This window comes from Toxotes jaculatrix, chromosome 14, assembly GCF_017976425.1.
Source record: "Toxotes jaculatrix isolate fToxJac2 chromosome 14, fToxJac2.pri, whole genome shotgun sequence".
NCBI lineage: Eukaryota > Metazoa > Chordata > Actinopteri > Toxotidae > Toxotes > Toxotes jaculatrix.
The window spans coordinates 18,689,954-18,716,591 of record NC_054407.1 but is presented as its reverse complement, the minus strand read 5'-3'; the positions used below and the strand labels follow the sequence as shown (position 1 = coordinate 18,716,591).

At 39.6% G+C, this 26,638-nt stretch overlaps 3 protein-coding genes across 3 annotated transcripts; all 3 read left to right on the top strand.

The window, feature by feature from the left end:
- Window positions 1-6,857: 6,857 nt before the first annotated feature.
- On the top strand, window positions 6,858-9,381 carry apoda.1 (apolipoprotein Da, duplicate 1). The gene is made up of 5 exons (XM_041055532.1): window positions 6,858-6,934; window positions 7,249-7,386; window positions 8,284-8,405; window positions 8,518-8,603; window positions 8,738-9,381. Exons 2-5 carry the CDS (start codon window positions 7,270-7,272, stop codon window positions 8,971-8,973), a joined length of 561 nt encoding a protein of 186 aa, XP_040911466.1. The 5' UTR covers window positions 6,858-6,934; window positions 7,249-7,269; the 3' UTR covers window positions 8,974-9,381.
- Window positions 9,382-9,760: 379 nt separating this feature from the next.
- LOC121193174 (COP9 signalosome complex subunit 9) lies at window positions 9,761-15,436 on the top strand. The gene is made up of 3 exons (XM_041055365.1): window positions 9,761-9,974; window positions 10,924-10,996; window positions 14,794-15,436. Exons 1-3 carry the CDS (start codon window positions 9,879-9,881, stop codon window positions 14,829-14,831), a joined length of 207 nt encoding a protein of 68 aa, XP_040911299.1. The 5' UTR covers window positions 9,761-9,878; the 3' UTR covers window positions 14,832-15,436.
- Window positions 15,437-19,927: 4,491 nt separating this feature from the next.
- Window positions 19,928-25,942, top strand: and2 (actinodin2). Its single transcript, XM_041055665.1, has 6 exons — window positions 19,928-20,033; window positions 20,612-20,703; window positions 21,635-21,676; window positions 23,269-23,432; window positions 24,003-24,899; window positions 25,129-25,942. The coding sequence occupies exons 2-6, from the start codon at window positions 20,631-20,633 to the stop codon at window positions 25,543-25,545; spliced, it is 1,593 nt and encodes a 530-aa protein (XP_040911599.1). The 5' UTR covers window positions 19,928-20,033; window positions 20,612-20,630; the 3' UTR covers window positions 25,546-25,942.
- The last annotated feature ends 696 nt before the right edge of the window (window positions 25,943-26,638 follow it).

Here is a 26,638-nt window from a genome sequence, read left to right as displayed (position 1 = left end):
TGTTCAAATGAAGTCACTGTTCAAACAGGCCTCACTCCAACGACAGGTCAGTGATGTTATCAGGTCTTTGTAGTAATGAATGCATTTCGTTCATGAACCACCGTCCATTCATTTCACTGATATTATTTTTCCAAAGGAATTTCAGCCAAAAGATAAATATGTCAAAATTACAGCCAAGATACAGTATATAATAAACACAAGAAAGATCTAAAGTTACATAAAAGATTAAAAAACAAAAATCAATATTCTAATAGACAGTAGCATCAAAGCAGCAGTCATGCTGGCAAACTGATATTCTGTGAATTTAAAATTTTGTTGACTTCAGAGGCAGCCTTTCCCCTCCTTAGGTCTGCTTGATTTTAAAATTAGCAACTGCTTGTTTGCATAGCTTAAATATTTTAATCTTTTCCCTTAAAATTGCCGTTTTTACACATTTGGTTTTGAATATATCAAACAAACAATATGAAAAATGTTAATTAAAGAGCTTTAGAGTCGTAGGTAGACAGATTTTATCTTTGGTCAGAGCCAGGGTAGACCACGGGGGGAGTTGTAGGTTTCAGCAGTGAGGATCACTTCCGCGTTCAAAAAGCTGCAGTTCCTCGGCCGCCGCTGGGGGCAGGCTCCAGAAGTGAGCAATTCTCCATTGACCCCCATGTTTAAATAGCCAACTTTACAGCCTAAAAATAAACATATTTACAGCCTGGTACATTTTTTGTTTTTGGTCTCTATTGATAATTTCCACCTCCGTGAACACTGTGGGGCGGGTGAATTTTTTTTGTACCACAACCGTTTTAGTGTTATTTAGGATTAAAATTCTTACATAAATTAGGACGTAGTTAGGTTGACTGACAGCTCCACAGACAGGCACTGGCAGTTAGCCCTTTGCTAAATCATCGGCTGGGCTAGGCGGCTAGCTCCGGCGGTTGACATGGGCTGCAGTGTCCGTGTTTGTTTGCCAATGTTCGGATAGGTTTTTGTGACATGTAGGGCTTGTTGACTGGACTAACCGACCGTCGAAGGAGTCTGTCTCGCAGTTTTTTCGGTAAGTCAATTTCTCACAATTTTACCTGGATGTTTGCACTAATTAGCATGTGTTAGCATATTTTGCCGCTGGCTTATGACTTAATTGCCGATTTATGATCGCTGCTGATACAGATAGAGGACCGGAGCAGCTAATGTTAGGAACTTTGTTGCGGTGTGTTCCGTGCTCTCAGAGCGGGAATACTTGGCTACAATTTTATTTCGTCTCATTTTTCTGTTTAAAAAGTCCGACATTGCATGGACAGAGTAGCTCTGTCAGTAAGCCGCTGCTGTTGTTTGTGTGCTGCTGTAACTGTAAGCGGATAGTGGATGGAGGCAGCGGTGAAAGCCGGTAAATGTTAACTATTGCTCCGAGCTAAGTGGCCGGGTTCTCCGCCGGCTAACCCCGGCTGACCGTAGAGTAACCGCCTCTCCGCCAAATATGGACAGTACACTCTCACTAAAATCCAAAATGGCGCAGCTCAAATGCCCATAGTTTGGTGATAAAACCGACTCCCCGAAACCAGTGGGGACGTCACGGGTGCTACGTCCATGTCTTATACAGTCTTTGGGGTAGACATTTGCCTACTATGTGCCGAGCTAGTTAGCTAGCTAGTTAGCTAGTTAGCTGCTAATCGTAGTTTAATTTAAAAACAAAAGTTTTATTGATCTTCTCAACAAAACCTTGCCAAGAAATCGAATATGTGAATTAGCCACCCACTTTCACTACAGTGGAAGAATATTTTTCTTGGGAATTTTGTAAGGAGCTACGTTGAAAATATAAATAACAATGATAATAATCAGCTATTGCTCTAAAGAAGCTATTTTCAAAGAACCAGAGTTGATGTACGAGAGCAGTAAATGTACCGAGAGAGGGCATTTATGTTATTATTTACCACAACAAACAAAATACAAAATCGGCTCCACTGCTGCCAGCATCAGTCTTTCCATCTTCAGACATAAGTGCAGTCTCAGGGGAACACTTACTGCTCCTCTCTGCTTTTACAGATCTCAGGTTGTCCTCTCAGTGTTTAGGAGAGCACACAGGTGTAAAAAAAAAAAAAAAAAAGATTAATTGAGCACAGGTGCTTGTGACTTTTCCTGATGCACTGCTCCCACACCACTGCAACTCTCTCTGCCTCTGGTCTCACTTTTAATCTCTGCCTTGCTTTTACAGAGAGCTTTAAGGCTCTCGAAAAGCACTTGTACTGGAAATAGGCTGACAGTGAAGTGGCTGAACTGCTCCTCTGTTTACCAACAGAGACAAAGACCTTCAGGACACAAAACGCTCATTAAAAACATCATCATAAGCAGTACAAGAATCATTAAAAGCGAAATGGTAGTGTACACAACTGTTTCTAACCTTGAATATTTATCCATTAATTATTGCTGTTTGGTGTGTTATCTGCATTCTCAGTTTGGTAACGGTTGGTCTAGTAATGTGTAAGAGAATAAAACTGTTTTCATACAGCAAAAAATGTGTTTACCTCCTTTAAGTAAGCTTTGAAATTGTTTTTCAAAGCTTACTCCAGAACATTCAGAGGCAGAGATGTTCTTTGATTCAAAGCCAATGTTTTAGTTTGTCAGAGATGAAAAGATCAAATTCTAGGGCATTTATTTTTTGTTATTCTAGCAAATGTTTTTTTTTTTTAGTTTATCTCCACTTGTTATATAACAAGACTGAGAGTCCACAGCCGTACTATCTGCTCTGTGAGGCTGTACTGATGCTGCATTCATGCAGTGTTGTCAGACTTGAACAGGAAAAACATCCCTTATTGCGACCTGAGAGTGTTCACGCATTATTCAAAGGTGGTTAGCTCTAGTACTAACCTTGAAGTCGCACCAGATAAACAGTGCTTTGTATTTGTTACCAGGTACAAACAATGTGTAGTTCCCCAAAAATGAACTGAATTGATTGTATTAGTGTCATTGTTGTGTTGTATTTTGATGTTACATGCAGTGGTGCATTTGCAGCCATTCTGCAAACAGTTTATTGACATGTCTGTGTCGAGTCAGAAAGGATAAACCCTCTGGGGGTTATCCTGCCCCCTTGGGTGCACAACACTAGAGTGGCTGAAAACATATCAAAATCAAAGCTTAATTTTAATTTCCCAGTTCACCTTCATTCGTTTGATTTTAATCAAAACCACTTCCATTCAGCCTAATTTACAACAATTGAATTGTATTATAGTGCATGAATGGAATGTCACAGATTCAAGTTCTAGCCATGACAAAGTGGAATTTCACCTGCTATGTGACCCCTGACCTTCCAATGTGACCCATTCTCAGGCATGTTTGACCAAAACCATAAAAATAAAGCAATGGGCGTCTTATCTTTGTTAAAGGATAACTACATACTGTATCAGCTTAACCAAAGGTTCACCTCAGTCATCTGGTGATAACACCAACCAGCTTACACCATCAATCACTTATTCCTTGTTTCATGAATGCAAAGAGGGCAAACAAATGTAAGATCTTTTTTTTTTTTTTAAAAAGTCATTAATTTAGCGCAACAATAAATATGTCCTGATGACCTTCCTTTAAAACATAAAATACATGTTAGTTATAACTGTCAGAACGGTTCTTGTGAATATTATTTGTGGTCTTGTTTTGTTCTGTAGTATTGGAAGCTGTCAAGCATTTCTGAAAGCACAACCACCCAGTCTCTACTTTCCACAACTTCTGCACAAAAGCATGATGTAATATACCATATTTACGCCAATTGTTAAATATTAACCTTGATACAACTCTCCAAATTTTACTGAAGACATACATCAGTTCTGTGTGTACCGAATGTGACTATCTCTGTATATATTTTTTGTCTATTGGACAAACTAAGTCAGCTCATTTTAATCCTCAGTCAGTTTGGATGTTGTCCAAAATCCTAGATGTGGCCTATCACAGTCCACACAAAACACCCACGCCATGTTTTTGTCCACATGAACATGTGAGCGCAGCAAACAAATTGAACGTTAATATTTTTACTTGACAGATTTCGTCTCAAATCAGATTTCTGCTCAAATTTCCTTGTAACTTGTTTAATAGTTAATCAAATTACTTTTTTTCACTGACAAAGTAGTTCCTTTGATTTTCCCTTTATTTTTTTTGACAACTCTTAAAAAAAAATACTATGATACTGCACCAGTTATCTGAAAAGCTGTCAGTCCTTTCAATTGAGGTGAAAGGCCACAGATGATGTTGTGACCTCTGTTGTCCCTCAGCAGCAGGAAATATTCTCAAGCTCTGTATGTGTGTTGCAGCACATGTGAAGACATTTTCACTTTAACCTACAGAGCGTGTGTGTGTACACAGGTGTCAGGAGCCCCCTGCGTGACTCCATGTGTAGCGGCATGTGAGTCCATACTGCGGCTGTCACGTAATGCTTCAGTCAAGTGTGTTAATCTATGTTTCCAAATATGATGTTTGTTTGTTTTTCATTTAAAGAGACTATATGACTTTTTTGATCAGTTGTAAACATTTGACAAACATGAGAAGCCTGATTTTAGCGATGGATTATTTTCATTTTTAGGTCAAAATCTGTACAGTTTAACAGCTCAGCATACATTTAGACTTACAAGAAGAAAAGTACAGATGTTACTGATAACATTAACAAGGGCTCAGTTTTAAGGCAGCCAGGGCCCCAAAGTGGTCAAATACTCAACTGATGCAGGTTTATACAGGCTGCTAGGATGGCTAGCAGCCCAGTGAGTTTGGCTTTTATTCTTGTAGAAAAAAAATCAGGTTTGGGTTTGTTGATCAATGAAATATGGAGGTGGAGCTGGGTGTTTCCTCAGAAGAGAATGGGTGTGTCCACACAAAGAGTTATGTGGGGAGGAGGGCTTTCCGACAGCATGGCTTGGATTGGCTGGTTAAGTTTAAGGCTGGGTAGTTAACACCAGTAATGAGCGCCATCTACTGAAACTCAAACTTTATGACCATATATCAAATAACAAAAACATCTCAGCACTAAACAACTGTGGGAAATGAAGTGAAGCACCTCACGTAGAGCCCAAAATAGAAAAAAGTCTCCATGTGATAAAATATGGAAACAAAAACTATTACAAAACAAGTATATGGTCCAATTTTTTATTTTTTTTATTTTTTATTTTTTTGCTAAAATGCTCCACTCTAACTCTCTATACATTCCCCTTCTTTAATATTCCTTACCCTTTTGATATTTTTTCTTTTTCCAAGTAAAAATATGCCAGTGTGGTTGGTTCTTTCCTTGATCATCCACTGACCAGTGGAGCTCGCAGCCTCCATCCATGGAAAAAAAAGGAAACAGTGCCTGTGCTTTAACTAGGCTTTGATGTATGCGGGTGCAGCTGAGAAGTCATTCCTCTCTGAAGTGTATTAGCTGGAAATTGAACCTTCTGATCTTTTTCTTCTTTAATTTAACCTTGTTTGTAGCCACGGGGCTTTGTCTGGAAGCAGACAGGATTTAATGGTATTTGGATTTAATTGACACTGTTTGGTTTAAACTGTTTTGAGTGTGGAAACAGCTTGAGCAGACTTGCACTTTTAAACATTTCTTTTGGTTTTCTTTGTCTGTGTGTATTTTGCAGCATTAGGGTCGTGACCAGAAGCACTGCCCAATTTTAAAATGGATAGTAATGATTTTTTTTTTAATAAATTGATTAGGTTGGCACTGGGTCAACGCTTAAAGGATTACTGTGCCAATTTACCTTACTTTAACCAGTATGTAGTATATCATTTTAATAGACCAACAGCAGCAATAATTGGCCCGTACAACCCTTTCTGTGTGCCTGTTATATTAAAGTGACTGTCTACAGCTGTAGGTGTGGGTGAACTGCACAGAGCAGTGACTCTGTTCTGAGACGTCAGAAAAGGGTTGAAATATGAGGAATCAGGAGCCCTGGATGTCTCTGAGTCATAAGTGACCAATGCTACTTGATGTGTGTAATTACGAAAGATGTGGCTCGGTGAGGACATGATGCTCTGTGTAAAAATATTAAACACTGATAGATAAACCAGTACTGGTCAAATTTGGGTAATTTCACAGAGAGCAATTTTTTTTTTACCTTCATCACACTCACACAGTTACACACATTCACACTTGGAAGCCATCCAGTGCAACCACAGTCTGACCCCGAGTGGCCCCTAAACAGATGGAAAGTCAGGAGATCACCAAAAATATCTGCAGGGGTAGAGGCAGAAGAGATATATCACCCTGAACCACAAATAACCTGTTGGTGGCGCTTGTCAGACTCAAAGTCAGAGGATCACCAAAGCTTTTATAGTTCCTCCTGAACAGAAAAGCCTGGGAATTGCAGTCTGGACCAAAGTGGAGGAGCAATCAACATTGCCACCTCTAGAACCACACAGCTATCAGGGATAAGAGTTACAGTCCTGATCTATCAAATGGGGCAGTAAGCTAACGTGATCTGAACATGACAATATATTATTGAATTAGATCAAATCTAATTCATTTAGTTAATTCCTTTGTATAACCAAGTAGGACATGTTATTTCTTAGGTTTGAAAATAGACTGGATCACTTGCTTTCCTCAACTTTAAAATGGATTTTATTTACTTAGAAGCTGTTGTGTCTTAAAAAAAAAAAAAACATTGTCCAGCTTTGCAATCAGCAAACTTCTTCAAGAAATCCTCAATTATTAAATGGAAAGGTTAAAAAAAAAAATCCACATTCCTTCCCATCTGAGGCAGGAGAGCATCCAGATTGTTTTATAACATTTCTACTGACATGTCACCCATGACTCCAATTAGCTAATAGTTTACTTCATGTCTGAAATAAGGTTGACTCCACACAAAGACACCCATTGATGACATAGAGTCGCATTACTGCAAAACCTCGCAGAGAGCAACATCTCCAATTCAAACACCAGGATTTGTCCAAGGGAGAGAACACGTATCTGAACCACCAGGCCACAGAGGTAAGACAAGTCGTTTAGTGATGTATATATATAATAAAACAATAAAACAGATCACTGTGGATCATTAGCACATTGTGACAGGGACAAATAATGTTTGTTTGCCTGAACTGAGGTTGTGTTCTTTTGTACTTGAAGATTTTAGGTAAACTGATATATTTAATGACTTTTTACTTTTGATAATATTGTGAATGTATAGCTCTGATTGTCAGTGATTACCCTTCTTCTGTCTTGACTTTTTATGCCTCATTTACACATAGATTTGATGTTTTCACTCTGCAACTTTCATTTTGTGACCTATTTATGCTTTTTTGCAGGTAACAAAGGCCTGTCTCACTATGAAGCTATCTTTGGCTCTGGTTTTTGCATTTGTTGTCCCGCTCATCAGGGCTCAGGTGCCCCACTGGGGACCGTGTCCAGAACCAGCTGTTCAACCTGGGTTCAACCTCAAACAGGTACAAACAGAAAACCTCTTTGTACAGAAAATAGTTTAGGGTGTGGATAACATATGTCAATACTGTTGTATTTGATTTTTAGTCAATAAGAGGTGGCCATTTTATAGCAGCAGAAAAATAGCAAGTCATCTTAACATTGTTTAGTGACAGTCTTGAAGACCAATAGTGGAGGAAGTTGCTGGGGCTGAATTTCTTCCCCAGTACACCACTGGACAAACTCCTCGCATCTACATTTTAGGACACAACTGCTATGAGTTCAGATGTTTTCAGTTCATCAGATTAGCCAGATGCTTAACATGACTGGACAGAATGATCACTGGTTTGTATTGAGATGATGGTTTTGTGTTTGTTGCCTGAGGGATTGATGGGCAGTGTTTTCTGTACATGAGCTGTTAGCTTTTAGTTGTACGCTGTTTAATGCACCATCATCCTGTAGATTACCACTTGTGGCTGCAGAGGTCGCTGTTGCCGCTGTTCAGCAAAGTTGCACAGTGTTGCTTTAAGTAAAAATACAGAAATACTATGAGCTGAAAGTAAATTTTACTATTGTAGTTTGTCACCATGGACATAATATAAACTGTTTTACATACTGGTGAGAATTTAAGGACACATCATGTCTTATAACATAATGACATTTTTTATGTTAAATCCAAACCTGCAAAGTAACTAGAAACTAAAGCTGTTAACTAAATGAAATGTGGTGGAGCAGTAGAATAATGTGACCTCAAAACAACAGTACTTGAGTGAATATAATTACTCCGCCACCGGTAAAGAATAGGTTTGATAAGACACCCACCATATGTTTTACTGAATTCACTAAAGCATGTAGATTTATTCATACTCTCCACTGAGTGATCTAAATTGCCTTTGAACGCCTGTGTGTTTTTGCCCTCACAGTTTATGGGAAGATGGTTTGAAATCGCCAAACTGCCGGCACAGTTTGAGAAGGGCCGATGCATTGAAACCAATTTCACTTTGAGGACAGACAACTCCATTCGAGTGGTCAGCTCTGAAATACTGTGAGTCCTATCTGCAATTGCTTTGTGCAAATGTGGAGTTAGGAGGTAATATTTACATGGTGTGTATTTGCCTTTAATCCAACATGAAATTTGACTGTCTGGAATAAAACAGCAAAGGAGAGCTGAGGAAAATCGAAGGGACTGGAGTCATAGAGGATATGAAGAATCCAGCCAAGCTGGGAATAAGTTATTCCTATGGTGAGTGTGATCACATTTGCTATAGTTCTGAAAATAACTGCTGATGCTGTGTCTTCTTCTCAAGGAGAAAACATTCCAGTGGATCTTCTTTTGATCTTGTTTTGTGCTCCTTAATGCCTATGCCTTCCCCACAGTCCTGCCCTACTCCCCTTACTGGATCCTGTCCACTGACTATGTGAACTCAGCCCTTGTGTACTCCTGCACGGATGTCCTGAGGCTCTTCCATGTCGACTTCGCCTGGATCTTGGGCCGAACACGAACCCTGCCGGACTCCACCATCGAGAAAGCCAAGGAGACCTTCGCCAACAACAACATTGACGTGAGCAGGATGATTGCCAGCAGGCAGCAGGGCTGTGACAAAACTCTCTGAGCAGCATCAGTGGAAATGCAACACAAGATGGCGCTGTTAGTGACAAGGAGGGAGAAGACGAGTCCAACTTTGATTAGTATTTTGTGGAAGTTGTGACCAGGAGGGTCGACTCAACTCTGTTACTCAGTTTGTTTATGTGTGGAACATAAAGCGTCCTTTTAAGACAATATAAATGTTTGCAGAACAAAATAACTGCATGCCTATACTGTATATTTTAGTAAGTAGTTTGATGTGAGGTTAAGTTTAACAGTAACTGAATACTAAGTCATAGTTTACCCACCTTTTTATTTAACACATCAGCACTGTTTGTGATATAATGAGTTGAGAGTAATGTTCTGCACAGATTTGTCAGTTCAGCATGTTCATTTTGTCACAATGAAAAAATGTTTGTTCTTTCATTTGCAGTATAACGTCATGGAATCCAGTAATACTGAGTAAATCTGATGTTTATAGCATAAATTGGAAACACAAAACATCTAATTAGAGTAAATAAAAGTCAGTTAAACTTACCTCGTGATCTTCCGTGATTCCTTTGTGCAATCTTTTATCACTCAAACTTTCTACAGACACTGGGATTCAAGCTACAATGAGTTATTAAGTAGAGGTTTGTAGTTAAAATTGTATTAAGTACAAGTACAAGAACCTCGAATCTGCACTAAAATACTGTTCTTTAGAAAATGTAGTTACTTTCCACCCCTTGTTTTATATGAATGATGAAACTATTTGATCCATGACAGCGGCGGAACCTTTGTCTCTTGACGTGAGTTTCACATCGGATTTATTTTCACACCAGATTATCCGTGTGGCTCCTGCTGCAGCTTTTATAGCTGAGAGAACGGGATCAAAATCTGTCAAAAAATTAAACAAATTTTTTTTAAATAAATACATCGCGTTTCTGTTCACCTATGCCACTAAAGGATCAGTCAAACTCAACCGCCATGAAACCAGCAGTGGACGAGATGTTTCCTGAAGGCGCCGGACCGTACGTGGATCTGGATGAGGTCTGTTAGCTCACTAGCTAATTCATGTGATCAGCAATGAACTCGGTAGCTGTAACAACCACCTTTCTGCCTTTGTTCTAACCCTTTTTACAGCCTGACACTTTCATTGTTCATTAGCTATTTAATGTTAGCTTGGCTGGAAGTTACGGTTAGTTTGAGGCAACTTTTGCTTTATGACATAGTGCATTATCATTTGCTTTGGTCTCTCTTCATCAGGGTGCATGAATGACTTGATAAATGGTTAATGCAGATATTCTCCATCATCTCCAATATATACATTATGATAGAAAGCAGGGGGAGGAGTAATTTTGAAGCATGAAATACTGTGTGTAAACAGTATTAAACCTATAAACACTCACATAGCAGACACATTCTTAAAGCCGAAGCTCGCTGGAGTCTGTGGTCTGTTAATATTTGCTGCTAGCACTGTCTGAAAGCTGTACTCTGACATTGGGAAAAGGGAAAAAGTGAGGCCAATGATGTTTTATTTAATCTGACTCCCCCGCTGCAGCTTCAGACATTATTTTTCCATGAGCACAGTGGTAGGATAACAGCAGACCTGGGATCAGCAAACCACAGGAATAATAAATACAAAAAAATAGGATGATGAATGCATCCAGATGTAATGGAGTAAAGGTATTGGTTTTTCCTAAAAAAAAACGACTCAGGTACGAGTAAAATGTATGTTATGTTAAAAATACTCCAACAACTACAATTCAGGCTGTTTGCTGGTTGGGCTGAAAACAGGGAGTTGTAGCATCAAAAATAAAAGGTAGGGATTTGAAAATAGGATCTTTGCAGATTTTTGTTTGGCCACAGCAAAAGTATTATAAGTAATTTATCAAAACAGACTCTGTGTAGGTTTCTGTAGTTTTCCATCTAGTGAGCTGTGGGCTGACTTTCTTGGGTTAAATATGTGCCTCTGAGCTGCATGTTTGTTCTCCGGCAGGCTGGGGGAAGCACAGGACTGCTGATGGACCTGGCTGCCAATGAAAAGGCAGTTCATGCAGACTTCTTCAATGGTAAGGAGTTCTTCACATACGTTATGTGCTACCTTCACACCTGGCAAACTGAGATTCTCAAAAGTGACTGAACTGGTTTGAACCACGCATTAAAATGCTGAGTTAAGACAATGTTAAGTCAGGATTATGTGCAAATGTTGCTCACATTGCACTTACCCATGTATCTGTGTTTAAAGGGATAATATACCCATTTTTGAATTCACAGTCTGATGCAAAAATGTATATAGATTTGTAATCATTCACTTGAAATGATACACTGTGATATAATCAACATTCATCTTATATTTACTGGGATTATATTTTTTTTAATACATAATTTCAGTTGAATAGCCACTGATAGCAAAATGAAAAACATTTTAGTTTCTTAAAGCAACATTTATATTGAATATTGGGAGCCAAATGCCAATAAAAGGATGTTTACCGCCACGCCAACAGCAATAAAGCAGTGATTTACAGAGCAACATTTTTCTTATGTGGCATGTTTAAGATAAATTTTAATCAAAATGCTGCCGACTGCATCAGCTTCGTCTGTCAAAATCCAGGGTTTCAACAAGACTATATGAGCGGACGTTCTCGCAAATATATATTAGTTTACTGCTTCAGTCATTACCTTCCACCAGGAGGAGTTTGGGATTAGTGTTGCTAAAGCTGGTGTTACTGTTACTTGCCTTGTTTTGACTGCTCCTGCTGGTAACAAGAACACCACTCTGTTCTTCTCTTTTAATACCATACAGATCACCATTTTCAACTATCTGACACATTTTGGACACAGCATTTGTTTTCCTGTGTTGTTTTTTTTTAAAAAATCCAAACACTTCTAAACTGGCCGGGTCTGAAATCCTATTTTTTTTTTCAGTAAGTAGATGTCTTGAAGTAGGTATGTGATTGGAGGGAGTTGGCAGAGGTGTGTCACACAAAAATGCACAAGCCCCCACAGTGAGACATTTTTTGTTTGTAAGGCCCTGTGCTTCAGCTCAATCAGTGTGAACTAAAATAAAGGATACCACATTACAGTGCCAATTCTCTGCTTTAATTTGAGTAGGTTTACATCAATATTGAAAGAACTGTGTGCGAGATACAGACCTTTTAACACATAATTCCCAAAGTGCAAGGGTTCACTTATTTTTGAACTTCCAAACTTTGGGCACAGGCACTAGTTAGTTACTTTAAATTTTCTTCGAGTTCAGGTCCTGGAAGCTGTGTAGATTTTTTTTATGTTATTCTTGTAGAATTTGAATCAACATATAGAGGCTGTATCTCTGACTTCAGTATTGATTTTTTTTTTTTTTTTTTTAATGGTCGATTAAGTCTTATACCCCTAGACAGAGCCTTTCAGCACTCTGATCTGTAACGATCCACTTAAAGCATTTTACAAATAAAAGTATCAGTGCAAGTTATTTTTGTCTGCCAGGTTGTTTAAAGTTAACTAAGGAGTCTGCCATCTTCAAATAGAACTTTGTCAGTCAAGGCAGATTGAATCTATTAGCACATTATGTTTTTTCACCCCTGGGCGTCAGTGTGCTGCTGTTTCCACAGCAGGAAACATCTTTACTGGGCCCCAAAACATTCCTTGTATCCCGCCCCCCTTTTACAAACTGCGTTTTATAATGTAGTGTGATCTCTGTCCCGAGGCGCTGCTACATCAAACAGCCACGACTTCTTTCCATATGCGACACAGATTCCACGCAGACTTCTCAGCAGGAGCCCTGTGGATGTGCTTTGTATGAGGCTCATTTAGGGTGGCAGCCTTTATTCCCCCTCTGATAGAGATGTGTACCACCTAACTGTCTCTAGGCTCATTGAAAGCAGCTCCCAATCCGCTGGCCTACATTTGTAAAGGGATTTTAAACGTTCGTTCATTCATTTAAACAATCAGTGTCACACTTGCTTAATTCTTTCACTGTCACAAAAGTAAAACTGCTGTGGCAGGGTTTTTTTTTATTTTTTTTGCTAATTTGTGTTAATCTGCACTGCTGAGAAATATTCAGGCTTCAGCTGTTCAGTGGGAAAGTGACTTTACAATGTTTAGTCTTAATTTTAAATGACATTTTACAAAGCCTTTACCTGCTAGACTGATTTCAAATTGCAGTGTCACTAAGGTGGGTCTATAAGTAAATCATAAGCTTTGCCTTTTGGAAATGTTGTGTAAGAAATGTTATGTGGTATCAGGTTGGTTGGAATCATTCATTCGGTGTGTTCAGTCCCGGCTCACATTCATTCATATTTCCTGCATGGTTTCCTGTAGGTGTAGGTGATACTGATAAAATCCTCTCTCACATTATATGTAATTTTATTTTGTGATATTGATATACATCATGATTGAATAATTTTCTGGAAAATCTTTTGACAAATGGCGCCCCGAAGCAGTCCTGCTCCTAGATTTGTAACATTGCCCTGAACTTCCAAAGGTCTTGACATACGACTCTTAGAAGAAAAACACTGTCCCAGCAGTTGCAACATGGCATAAGGAGTTGTGTCACCTGAAAGTACCTGTTTTTCTTTGTATGTACTGTGTTTTGTTTTTGTGTGAATGGGCTCTAATTAGGCTCAAAATATTGTTTTCCATCATGCGTTGTTTGTGTTGTCTGTGTCTAAGATTTCTGTGTTTTGTATTTTTGATGACATGTTTGAAAACAGCACCTTGTGCACAGTTAGGACACAGTCAAATTCCTGCATGCAGGCGGCACACATAGTATGTAGACTGAAACCAGACTGTTCAATAGCAAGTGGTAAACTTTATTTATACTGCACAACAGAACACCATTTGAAGTTTACATAGAAGTTTAGGACGATCACTCATTAAATTTTTGAGCCTTTAGCAGCAGTCCACTTACACAAATTTGTTCCTTGTGGGTTTAGGACAGCGGGTCAGAGAAAACATTTGAAGAGATTACTGTGGGCTTTAGAGATTTATGATGGGTATTTTTCAGTATCCTTTGACATTTCATAGATCAGTGGGTTAATTGATGAAAAAAAAAATCCAGATTAATTAGTGTAAATAATTGTTAGTTGTAGCCCTAGTTTTTATTTTACCAGGAAAACACCAGGGCTGCAAACTGATGATGATTTTCATTAATCTGTCTCCATTAATTCTCAGATAAGTAATTTATTAATTCATTTTTCAGCTCAATAGTTCCATAGTGAAAAATGTCCACCCAGGGTGATGTCTTCAAATTACTTGTTTTATTTGACCAGCAGTTTAAAACCCAAAGATATTCGGCTTACTATCATATATGCTGAAGAAAAGATTATCAAAGTGATGACAATTTTGAGTCAAATAACTAATTGATGCAGCTCATGAAAACACGCAGAGTATAAAAAGAGCCATATCTTAAAAAGCACTGTCACTGAAAAGAGCAGTAGTTTCAGCAAACAGGCGTACATGGCACATGACAGGGATCGGGTGAGTAGGAGATGCAGGATCTACTGAATGGTATAAACGTCACTAACAAAAGCGAATTTTCCTTTAACCTTGATTTAGTGAGCGTTAAATGTAGCTTACCTGCAACAGGCGATGTGGCACATATTATCATGCATGTTCGTACAGTTCTCCTGCTGACCTCTGACCTCACAAACTGCCAGAACCACAGGAAGGCCACTCTGCAGACTCCTCACCAAGTGCGTTCCCAGATCCTTTTACTTTTATCACCCTTCACCCCTTCGACCCACCAACCTATAAGACCTCTTTATGGGAAAATGCCTGGCTTGCAGAAACTTCTGAAATACAGCTATAGTTTTGTTGTGCAGCTGTTACATAACTGTAGTGTAATACTTATGTTTTTGTTTTCCTTCCACAGACTTTGAAGATCTGTTTGATGACGACGACATCCAGTGAGAGACTAACCTGTCTTCAGAGGAATGATGGATGATATTCACACAACTCCACACCACTTTTTTTTTTTTTTGTGGAAAGCAAACCAGCCATTTACAGTCTAATGATATACAATTTCCTTTCATAGTTGTTCTAGTTTCAGGCTTTTTAAAACATCCTTAAAAAGTTGTCACCGGCTCCAGATGTTGTGAAATTCTTAAGATCCCAAGGATTCCTTCATATATGGTATGTTGAAATTATGAGCTTGTATCGTGCTCATGTCTTTGACTGCTTCTAAACTGGATTGCAGGTTTCAGTGTGCTGGAGAACACCTGTTAGGTACGTAATTATACTTTTGATGGGCAGAGGCTCCATATGCTGTCGCCCTTAAACATGCTGCAGATGGTATATGATAAATGATGGTCTGCTAAAATTGCTTGAATTATTTGCACGACAGTGTATGATAGTCACATACGTTCTGTGTTTGTTTTTTATAACCGCGTCTCCTGTTACATCTTAAATTTGTACATATATGTACAGTAGTTATGCAACCACACTTGTATTTTTGTGATGGTAGTCTATATGTAACTGGTTGAAATTCAGTAAAAAAAGCACTTTGTATATATGGAGCTTTAAGTGTGTGTGGATTTTCTTAATTCACTTTATAATAATTTTAATAATCTTATTTTTAGGGTGCTTTTCTAGATTCTCAAAAGTGCTTTACACAAATAATAAGATGAAGATAGAAGTTGCCGCTGTGAATATTGCTATGATGTTTTCATATACATGTTTTTATTATTATTATATTTAATGCTTTGAAAGCAAATTGTACAAACTTAATTCAGGGAAAAATGGGAGATAACACTATCTGTTAAATCTCAATTATTTATTATTTATGTTATTTAGTGCTTCACAGTTTTTTGCTCTGAAGACCAGTTTGATCATGTTGTGTGGGTCCATTTACAGTAGCTGTTCTGGTTTTATCGTTTGAGTCACATGACATGATGGCTATGATGACAAATGTTCTTTTTTTCAGGAGTCCTTAAGGTGCTCAGAAAAAAAATTGGAAATTTGAACATTCATGACAACTGTGCAGACTCCATCTTGTGAGGAAGATCATGTGCAGCTTGAACAGTAAACTCATTTGCAACTATTTTAATAATCAATAAATAATTTGTAATTTTCTATGCAAAAATGCCAAAAATGATGTAGTTCTGGACTCTTAAAAAAAAACAAAAAACATTTGTTGCTTTTCTTTGTCTTAAGGGAATGGAAGCTGAAAATTCTTGGGTTGTAGACTGTTGTTTGGACAAAGAAAGACATTTTAAAACATAAAACTGGATAGTTATGTCCTTAATCAAAAGTTCCTGAAAAGTGTTGGTCGAAGAACGAGCGTTTAAACTCAGAAAATTATTTATATTTTGCAATAACTGTTTTTTTTATTTCGTCCATACCGTGCAGCCCTTTACAGAGCTGATAATAAGGTTAATTATAAGACTATTGCGTTGGTACATCACAGCCAAATCTCAAGACTGCAGGATGTCTCACAGTTTATTCCAGGAAGATGAAGTACAGAAGGTGAAAGCTAATCTGAGAAACCTACAGCATCAGGCAACACTCAGCCTGAGTGTGATAAACTGCAGCCAATACACAAAATAAGATATGGTAACTTTCAGAGGAGACCATTTTAAAGAGAAACCAATACTTACCTCGTATATGAGAAAGCCAGCAGTTTGCAATAAATGCAGGTGCCATTCGCAGCTATCAGCCTATATGTAAACAGCACACAGACTGCTGTGTGTCTGGAGATTAAATCACCACTGTCTAAAAAGACTGCTTCAAAAATGTTGTCTACAGAACACGTGTGAGAGCAGCCTAGCTTTTGCTTTGCAATACGTAGTATTTTTCCTTCTCAGTTTGTCAGTAAGGTAGTTTTAATCAAATCCCAAACATAAGTATTTGCTGTGCGATGAGAGAGTCCTTCAATATCAGCCCCAACAAGAGTGCTGATCTGAAGGTCAGTAATATTTCCAGTTTTGGGCGAGAGCATATTGGGGTTTTATTACTATTCAGCACAAGTTGGAGACTGATAAGAGGCTTCTGAAGAACACAAAATGCAAACTGCAGGTTTTTAAACGCCCACTGTGCAGATTCAGCAAAACAGAGAGCTGTGCTGTCAGCACAGAAATGTCCAAAAGTTATGTACAAGACAATGGTATTAATTACACTAAAAAACTCTTGATAGTGCATTAACCAGCAGTACCCACAAAGTCCTGTCTGACCGGGGTTTGCAATGAGAAGCACAGGCTCAAGATTCAGGGATGATTAACAGAGGTGGCTGAAATAGCAGGAAATAATCAGCTTTATTAGGTTTTTAGAAAGTCATGATTAGCCTGTCCAGACAAGGAACAAAATGACTTGTAATCTCTGAAAGAACAGAAATAACTCAGGAGAACGAAATCCCAACATGCTTTATGTAAATAATTTAGTAAGACTCACCAATTCTGGATGTGCAGGACTATGCTTTGAGTGAGATGCTAACTTTGCATGTTCACAATGCTAATATGCAGATGTTTAGCAGGTATAATGTTGACCCTGTTCACCATCTTTGTGTACTGTTAGCATGCTAACTTTTGCTAATTAGCGCTAAGCAAGAAGTTGAGCTTGAGGATGATGAGGGTGTCATTTTTGCAGGGGTTTGGTTATGAACCAAAGTACCCGACAAATCTTGATCTGATGATGGGGCTGAAAAGTCAGGGGATCACCTTAAAGGAGTAGGGTTAATCATCTGGGGACCATGAATGTACAAAAATTTCATGGCAACCTTTCCTCCAGTTGTTGAGATTCCATAGATCAATGCTGCTAGAATAAGTGAAGATAACATGATCTGTTATTCTGACAGTTCTCTGCAGAAACTGATTGCAACATAAACATTACACACTACATTACATTACATTACATTACATTACAAACATTACAAACACTAAACGTCATTAGACATTACGTTAACTTTATTTGATGTTAACGCTGATAGCTCTGAGCTCGAAAATACACTTAAAGCTGAATATCTGAGCTACTCTCATAGCATCCATTGTTTTGCCTTTCTTTCTTTGTAAGTACAAATAAATTATGTTCAGAAGTTCTCTCTTTCTTAGCTCAATCAAACTTTTCCTCCTTCTCTAACTTGACAAAACAACTTTTAATCATTAATAATCACAGAGTGAGTTGCTGTTGATTTATTTGTGTGTGACATCCAACTTGAACCACAAGCATTTGACAGGCTTCGTCGCTTAACAAGGGTCTTTGTTTTTAATGAGCTTTTCTTTCACAAGTACCATGAGAGGCATAATGGATTTTTCTTAGCCCAGATTTCTGTTTTGTTGCCGTGAATTTTCCATGCGATGAAAGATACGGACATCTCCCCTGATGGATGTTCTGCTTCAAACTGAAGAAGACAACCTTTTGTCTCCTTCTGTGACTGTTATTCTTAAATGAGTAAATTGCAGGAATGATAGCTAAGGCTGAGTCATTATCAGTCATGCAAGGGAGACACAGTCCTGGGAGACAAACTGTATGAGCACAGAAAAGCAGCATTTAGAAACTGAGATGATGCTTAAGGCAGAATAACTAGATTTAGTTTAGTTTTTAATTTAGCTGGTTGATACATTCAGTTTTTGCTGCTCATAGTACAAAAACAAACTTCACCAAACAAACCTAAACACTGACAGTTCAGTTGTATGAAAAACTATTGTTTACAATAAGTAGTGTAAATAACTTCCAGTTTATATATATATAAAAGGATGGCAGGCTTCATCTTTATGTAAATACATACAGTTGTTTGTGGTTTCCACAGCTCTTACATAGACATGTGCTGTATATTCCACTGACACAGGCTGCAGGCTGTGCAGGCTACGTGGCACAATCCAGGCATCAGGATGTTGTACCAAACAAACAGTGGTGTTGGCATGCAGGTCCTAATGGCTCTGGCTTCTACAGCAGCAGCAGTTTGCTTCATTAGTGGCCCCGCTGTATGAGGCCTGGTTCTCCTAATGGCTCCATGTTGTTGAATAAAAAACATGCATGTGTAAACTTTATTTTTAGGATTGTTTATTTTCGTACTTGTGTGTTTTTCAAACGTTTTCAATAAATGTATTGGTCTGAAAGATTTGAATAATCTGAATAAGTCAAACTCTCAGTGTCCAAACAACTGAGCAACAGTCAAAAGAGCAGCTGGCTACCTCCACAGACTTCTGACATTACGACTGGCACCAAGTTCAGGAGCATTGTTAAACAGGCTGGAGCAACTGCTGCTTGGATGTAGTGTTGCATCATTGCAGTGAAATGAGTAACACTCCTGTCATCCTAGACCATATCACTCTCACATTTGTCATTACACGGTTGCAACACAATTATTATTTCAGAAGTAGTTTTTATTCTTTGCAGTCAGTTTAATGACTTATTTCTTATAGAGATGAAGCAGCACCAGCATAAAACACAAAAGACTGATTCCTTTACAGTAGAAGAGGACATTGTTATTTAGTTGTACTTATTTCTCACTAGATTGTGTTTATGTATGCTTTTTCTTGTTTAGCAGAAGGAAAGCACCATGAATATCAGGACTAGCTCTTACTCTACTGTTTCCACTGAATGTTTTATCAGCGCCACCTCTGCGATAGCCGCAAGCGCTTCATTATAAATCTGTGCTCCTGTAACATAGGCCTCCAGCTGTGTGGATTTGATATGTTACAGTTTTTAAGTTCACACCCACTGAGCAATTTGTGTAAATTTCAAATCTGAAAATCAACTAGTGGCTTAGACATAGTGTCATCTCGCACGATGATCCCAAATTCCAAACTTGTGAGGAAAGAAACCCCGTGTTAAATGGCACCTTGTTATTGCTTCTCCACTGAGAGCAGTCGTGCTGCTCACCTCTCCTAATTACAGGACCCCTATTGGTTGGACAGACGGCAGTGCAGGAGCCAATCCTGGAGTGCCTAACAGCACGCCAGAGCCCTATGACATGCCTTTTTGTTTTTAATGATCAAGGGGGCTCCTTAAAAATGTTTCTCTGCCTGTCTGTCCCATACAGGGGAGCAGAGAGGTAGAGGGTTTAGACAGTGTAGACCACAGTGCAGCAAGCCCAGCCCCCCCTTCAAGAAGCTTGTTCCAGAGAGCCGCTGGATCCAGAGGTGATCTCAGGAGGCCACAACTTCATCACCTTTGCAGGTAAGGACAGATGTGAGTGCTACTTGTGCTAAAGTTTATATATTGTCAGTTAATATAGCCCCAGCGACTGTCTGCAACTTTTTTGGATTAAAAGGGAGAAATTGCTCAGCTTTATAAGCCTGATTGAAACTATGGAAGACAGTTTTTCTTCTTGAGCACAGCTGGTGTAATTCAACATCCACCCATGTGGTAATAGAGAAGTACATTTCAAGCTTTTGCCTGTTTGATTGTTCAGTTCAATCGTTCTCCAGCCTATTTGATATTTCTGTTATTCAGAACTGAAGTCTAGATTTTCTCACTAATCCTTGAAAAGCTCTATTACAGCATGTCCCCAATCCTCTCCATTGTCTTGGCATCAGCCACTTAAATAAAATCTGACTTTTTGTGCCAAGTGCATTGTCCTCTCCTCTGTATCTAACAGTTTGCTGAAAAAACTCACACAGAAAACCAAAAAGTCGCAGGTGTCAATCAAAGTCTAGTTGCATTTTCATATTTCAGTATAATGCCAGAAGTTCATCCTGCAACCACAGTTTTGTTACAACATTATCACTGGATACTGTTTCTGCCTTTTCCCCCAGGAAGCACAAAAAACAGAAGATGGCACGTGTTGGACGACCCTCGCTTTCCCTGATCCACACAGGATTCCTGTTAGCGGTTGTTCTATTACCAGGTAAGACTTTAATTGCAAATTTAATCTATTTAAAATGTATCTTTGATTTTATGTGATCTTTGTTGCGTCTAGATAGTTTGCAGAAAGATGGAGAGGAGACATTTTTGAGTTACTTTTACTTCACTTGAGTGCTTCCATATCATGTGACTTTCTACTCCTACTCAGATTAAAGCAGTATATGGAGTCAATGTAGTTAAATAATCTTCACTATGACCATGTACAACTATAAATTGCTCCTTTCACAAACATGGGCTCTTTGTCCGCATAAGAAATACTTTTGATACTTTAAGTAAATTTGGATGATAATAATTTTATTTTTACATCACTGTATTGCTGCTTTTACTGAAATAGAAGAGCTATGAACTTCTTCCTCCCCTGGTTTTTGGTTAAAAAAGAAAATACCATGAGGGATGGGGATAGATGAGAGGAATTTGTTTTAATGACCTCAGTATTTCTAAACTCCTTGTTATAGCCCATAAACGTCTGAAGTAACCCCCTGGTGGAGCAAAAGATACTCCACATGTGGAAACGGGGATGCACACAGACATGTCCCCTCCTTCCCATCTTCTACTTTTACAGTGTATTGGTAATTGGTTTGTGTGAGGGCCCACTCTTTGTAGTTTTACAGGTTAACTTTAAGGAGGCCCCCCATTAGCTGCATAAACTCAGCCAGTCTGGTTTTCAAAGCTTAACTGAGCATGTATGGGGCTGGGTGGGGGTTTGGGCGAGGAGGAGGAGTCGGGTGGGGGTGTTTAATCTGCAGTTTGCAGCCTGTGCTGGGGCGCCAGAACCCCCAGCACCTGCCGTGTTTCATCCAGGGGCTTATTAGCAAGTCAGCGTTTTCCCTGATGTTGAGGGAAAGCTCAACATCTGGTCCTAGTCAACTAATGTTCCTGCTGCTGCTAATGTGGCTGCCGCTTGTGTTTTACAGAGTTTCTGGGGGCGGTTCCAGTGGAGCAGCACAAGGAGGAAGGTGAGCACCAATGACATGGCATGTAGGACACATATGCTTTTTAGTCATTTAAATCACAGACATAAAAAAAGATATATGCTGCAAATCTGCATCATCCAACTTTCTTCTGTTCAGGCAGTAAGCACAAGATTAATTCATTCGGTGAGATTAATGCTCACAGGTGGTGGTCACAATTACACACCCATACAATCTGCTGAAATCTGCTGAAATCCAGTCTAGAGCTGAAACAATACATTGCAGATAATTAACTGAAAACTATTTAATTGATTAACCTCACTGTACAAGTAATTTTACTTGGAAAAAAATCCATAAAATTTAGTGGTTCTAATCTCTCAAATGTGAAGATTTCCTACATTGTTTTTACTTGATGCTAAACCATCAAGTCATCTTTGTCATCTGTGAGCTCGTGTTGGACATTTTTACGATTTACTTTATACTGTTATCTAATAGACCAAACTGAAGAAAGTATAGAAAGTTACATTTTATTGTTAGGTGAACACTAGTGGCCATAGTACTTACAAAGGGAAAGAAGGAGGAAGTCAGGTGACATAGTATAAAGAGTGACAAAGTCCAAAACACAGGACTCTGACTCAGGATGTTTATATGCAAAACCAAAAGTCAGCGTTGTTACTGTAACTGTAACTGCATATTTATTATTGCAACTATGATGATGAAGGCACGGATTATTTCAGTAGACACTCATAATGATCATGTATCAGAGGGTAGAGACAAACAACCTAAACAGTCTGAGTTGGAGGACTGTTTTTTGCAGCCCAATAAACCTGCCAGAAATAACTTTGTGAATGTTATAATTTTCAGCTTTTGTTGGAAGTGTCTCAGAGAAGTTCAGCTCTATTGAAATTTTTGAGGCCATGCTTTGTGATGATGTTGTATTGGGCTGCTTTGTATGAATTCTAGGTTGTTCCTGGGGAGATAAAATAACAGGAGCACCAAACAACATGAAGTCCATCTATTTCAATCAAATACCAAATAGCATCTTGCACATCTTATCCACAAAAAAACTCATTCGGGGAACAGAACAAAAACTGCTAGAAACTCATTTTAAACACACATACAAACAAAACAGAAATAAACATATTCGTTTTTGATGTTAAGACTGATACTGCACTTCTGGCTGCATGGTAAATATGAAGCCAGCAGCCGGTTAGCTTAGCTAAACTCAGAGACTTTGAAATAGGGGGAAACAGCTACAAGCTATTACAGCATAACCTCCCATAAAACAGCAGATTAACCTTTTTACACTTTATTTTTTGTACAGATTAAACAAAACACATATAATTAGTGAGCTCTGGAGGTCCTGGTAGGCAGACTTTATTACCTCTGGACAGAGCCAGGCTAGCTCCCCCTCCATTTCCAGTCCTTATGCTAAATTAAGCTGACCCACTGCTGGCTCCGGCTACATATTTACTTTCCAGATATGAGAATGCTATCAACTGGCAAGGAAGTCAATAACACTCTCTGGTCTGTGCCTATAACTAGAATCCCTGTTTTCTATACTCATTCATAAGAGTATGAATTCTGGCACCAGCACGCTTAATTTAGTTCACTTTCTCCCTGTTTTTTCCCATCAGTGACTGCAGTGTCTCATGATGTGAAAGCCGAGGCCATGGCCAACTTGAAGAGACTCGTGCGTAACAGGAGGAATGTCCCCATCTTTGCTGTGCCCCAGCTCAAACGCCTGCCGGACTTCTGGGGATGGTACAAATACTTCATGGACACCCACAACCAGGAGGGAGTGAGTGGAGTTTGTTTCACATTAATTATTCATTTTCTCCCAGTCAGGATTATGAAACAGTTTCTTCTTTTAAAACTGAGGCAACAATTTGCGTCACTATAGTTTGCATTTATGGAGTTACTCTCTGAAGGTTTCAGAGATCATAGATGGACTCAACATTTCATGCTGGGAAAAGATTTAAATAGCGTTTTGATATAGATTTACCAGGCTCCTTATTTTTCATAGCAATAATTCTTTATTGCTGAGACCATGTGAATATAAACATATTAATGTGCCATTACCCTCTTAAAATGCTAAAGAGATAGATACTTTCTAATGCAGCTCATGTTCCAGCATGTATTTGTAACACCAGTCAGAGCTCTGTGGTTTAAGAGTCAGGCTGTATGGTTTGAGTAATAAGGCAGTGAGCTGAAAAAGTACATGTATTCCTTCACAGAGGATTTGTCTGAAAGTGTTCATCTATCAACGGCTTCATTTGAATTCTTTTAGTTTTATTCTCTGTGGCATGTGAATCATTTTTACATCAGAGAAGATTTGTTCACTTTGTCTCCTCTTCATCCTGCTCTTCAGGTTGAGGATCTGGATCGTCTGTACATGGCCTACCTGCAGAACAAGCACAGGTCAGAGGAGGGGCCAACCTTCAACCACTACCTCAAGCACCTCAGTGAAATCTACAAAACCTGTGCCGATTCCGATGATCCAGAGTGCATTGCAGAGTCCACCAGCAAGCCAAAGGCTGCAGTGGTGATGCCTGCCCCCATCAAGTCCGCTGCCGCCATGCTGTGCAACCCTTACATTGACCCCTACTGCCTCTTCCCCCTCTTACCCAAGGCCGCAGCCCCAGAGCCTGAGCCAGCTCCAGCCAAGGTACCAGCTCCCATCCTCACCCCCCTGCTGCCCATGCCTCTGAAGAGCCCCACTGGCTTCTACTACTATGCCCCTGTCCTGGAGCCCTTCCTGAGTGCCGAGCAGAAGGCTGAGCTGCTGAGGATCTGCAACCATGAAGATGTGGAGTGTCTGCAGTACCACCTGAGGGCAGCATATGGCTACCGCCCAGCTCCTGGCCCAGCCCCATCCTATGCTGCCCTCAAATGTGACCCCAAGGACCCCTACTGTAAGCCCATCCTGGTCCAGAAGGCCCCCACCGGCTTCTACCACCTGCTCTACCCCAACTGTGACCCAGCAGTTGATCCTCTGTGTGTGGCCAGCGTCGCTGCTCCTGCTCCCCTCTCTGCTGAGGAGGCTCCTAAAGAGCAACACTGCAACCCTCTGTTTGATGCCGGCTGCAACCCCCTGACTGCCACCAAGCTGTCCGGCCTCACCAAGCCCGTCCTGGAGTACGCCCCCAGGGATGAGCCTGCACCTCCTGCTGCTCCTCTGTCCTGCGACCCCCGCTCTGATCCCTTCTGCATACTGGCAGCCGCCGCTGCCCTACGCAAGCCCCCCCCACAGATCCCCGAGCACCAGGTCTGAATTTGAAGTCCTGCTACTAGGATTGAATAGTTCAATGTTTTGACTAACCTAGCGTAATCTTGCTTGCTTAGTGATTCTATTAACTGTCTCCTTCTTTACATTTGGTTTATTAAATGATATAGTGAAATGAAATGGGTGTTTCATAATACTTTCATTTGCTATCTTCGATCTGCTTTTTATCTGTTTTGAACCGAAAACACGAATCAATCGCTCAATCAACCAGGTCCGCTACAAGCTCGGCGTCCGTGGCAAGACCAAGGAGGGCCACGACTGCTATGTGCACTATGACAAAGACTGCACCCCGGTGAAGCCTGGCTCTGAAGCCAAGGCTGACATCAAGGCTCCATCCAAGCCCCTCTGCCATCCATTTGACCCCAACTGCGGCAAAATTGTCTCACCATCCGCTGTTGAGGCCCCAAAACCCAGCAAGGATGGCATTATCCTGCCTGACCCCGACTGCGACCCAGAGTACGACTACAACTGCCGCCTGCGTCGTGCTGAGCCCGCTGCTGCTGCTGATGATCCCGTCGCGGCTGAGGAGAAAGCCGCTGATGAGCCTGCAAAGGACGCCGCCGCCCCACAGTCTCCAGTTCCTCGCTTTGAAGATTTCCTCAGGGGCGTTATGAGCCAGTACAAGTAGATTTCAGATGTAACATGATAACAGAATTAACAGCTTCATCTAGATAATAATGGAAAATGGGCCTAACAGAAGTCCCTAAGTTTGATGGACTTCATGGACCACAACCTTCTACAAGTCACCAGTTCATTACAAACTTATCCAATCACTCAGAAAATATTGCAGCTTTTTTAATCTGAAGGTTTTCCTAGTTTTGGTCTGTTTTTATAAAGGGGGGACAATTAAAAAGGGCCAAGCAACATAGAACATTATGTGAAACTTGTGGACTAAATACCTTGTGTTTGTATGTTTGTAGAAAAGAGTCATTTGTATAGATGTGTGATAGAGTAGGGGTAGTTTGATCATTTGTCAGCAGGCAAGAATTTCTCTCTGTTGTACATTCTCTGTTTCCATTTGAGTTATCCTGAGCGTATTTAATGTTGCTTTTCACAGTTTTCTGTTACTCCAAACCTCATAAGGCCTCACCTGTTTAGTTTTTATGAAGTTCTGAATAAAAAAAAAAAATCTGAAAACCTAGCAAATGATGGTTCTTTCTAAAGGTTTAACAATCCACACACTGAGGCCACAGACACATCTGCTTAGTAGCTAAAGTGATAGTAGCGGCAAAACACCACTACTTAACTCTGAAGTATACAACAAATGTTTTGAATGTTGTTAACCATATTAGAGGAAGCCTATTATTTAAATGCACACAGTATTTCAGCACATTAATCCCCAGCTGGTGCAGTTAACATGCAGCATGTATTTAAGTTTCAGTGCACCAGCTGGCATGTTGCACCAATTTATGCTCCGCCATTAAGAGAATAGCTTGTTGTTGCTATATTGGCACATTATATATTCATACATAATCACCAAAAATATGTGCTTTGCGTGATAGTACATCACACTGCTAAACCCCTGATGAATTAGAGATGCATTAAGTTTTTTAGGGTAAAACCAAAATACATAACAATACACAAACAGGAACTGCAAGGAGAGAGGAGAACAACATGTAACATGGGTCCCTTGCTGGAGAAGAACTTGGTACGGTGCAGTTATATTGCCACCAATATTGCTCTGCCCAATATTTTTGCATAGGCAGACAAATTTGGTTTTG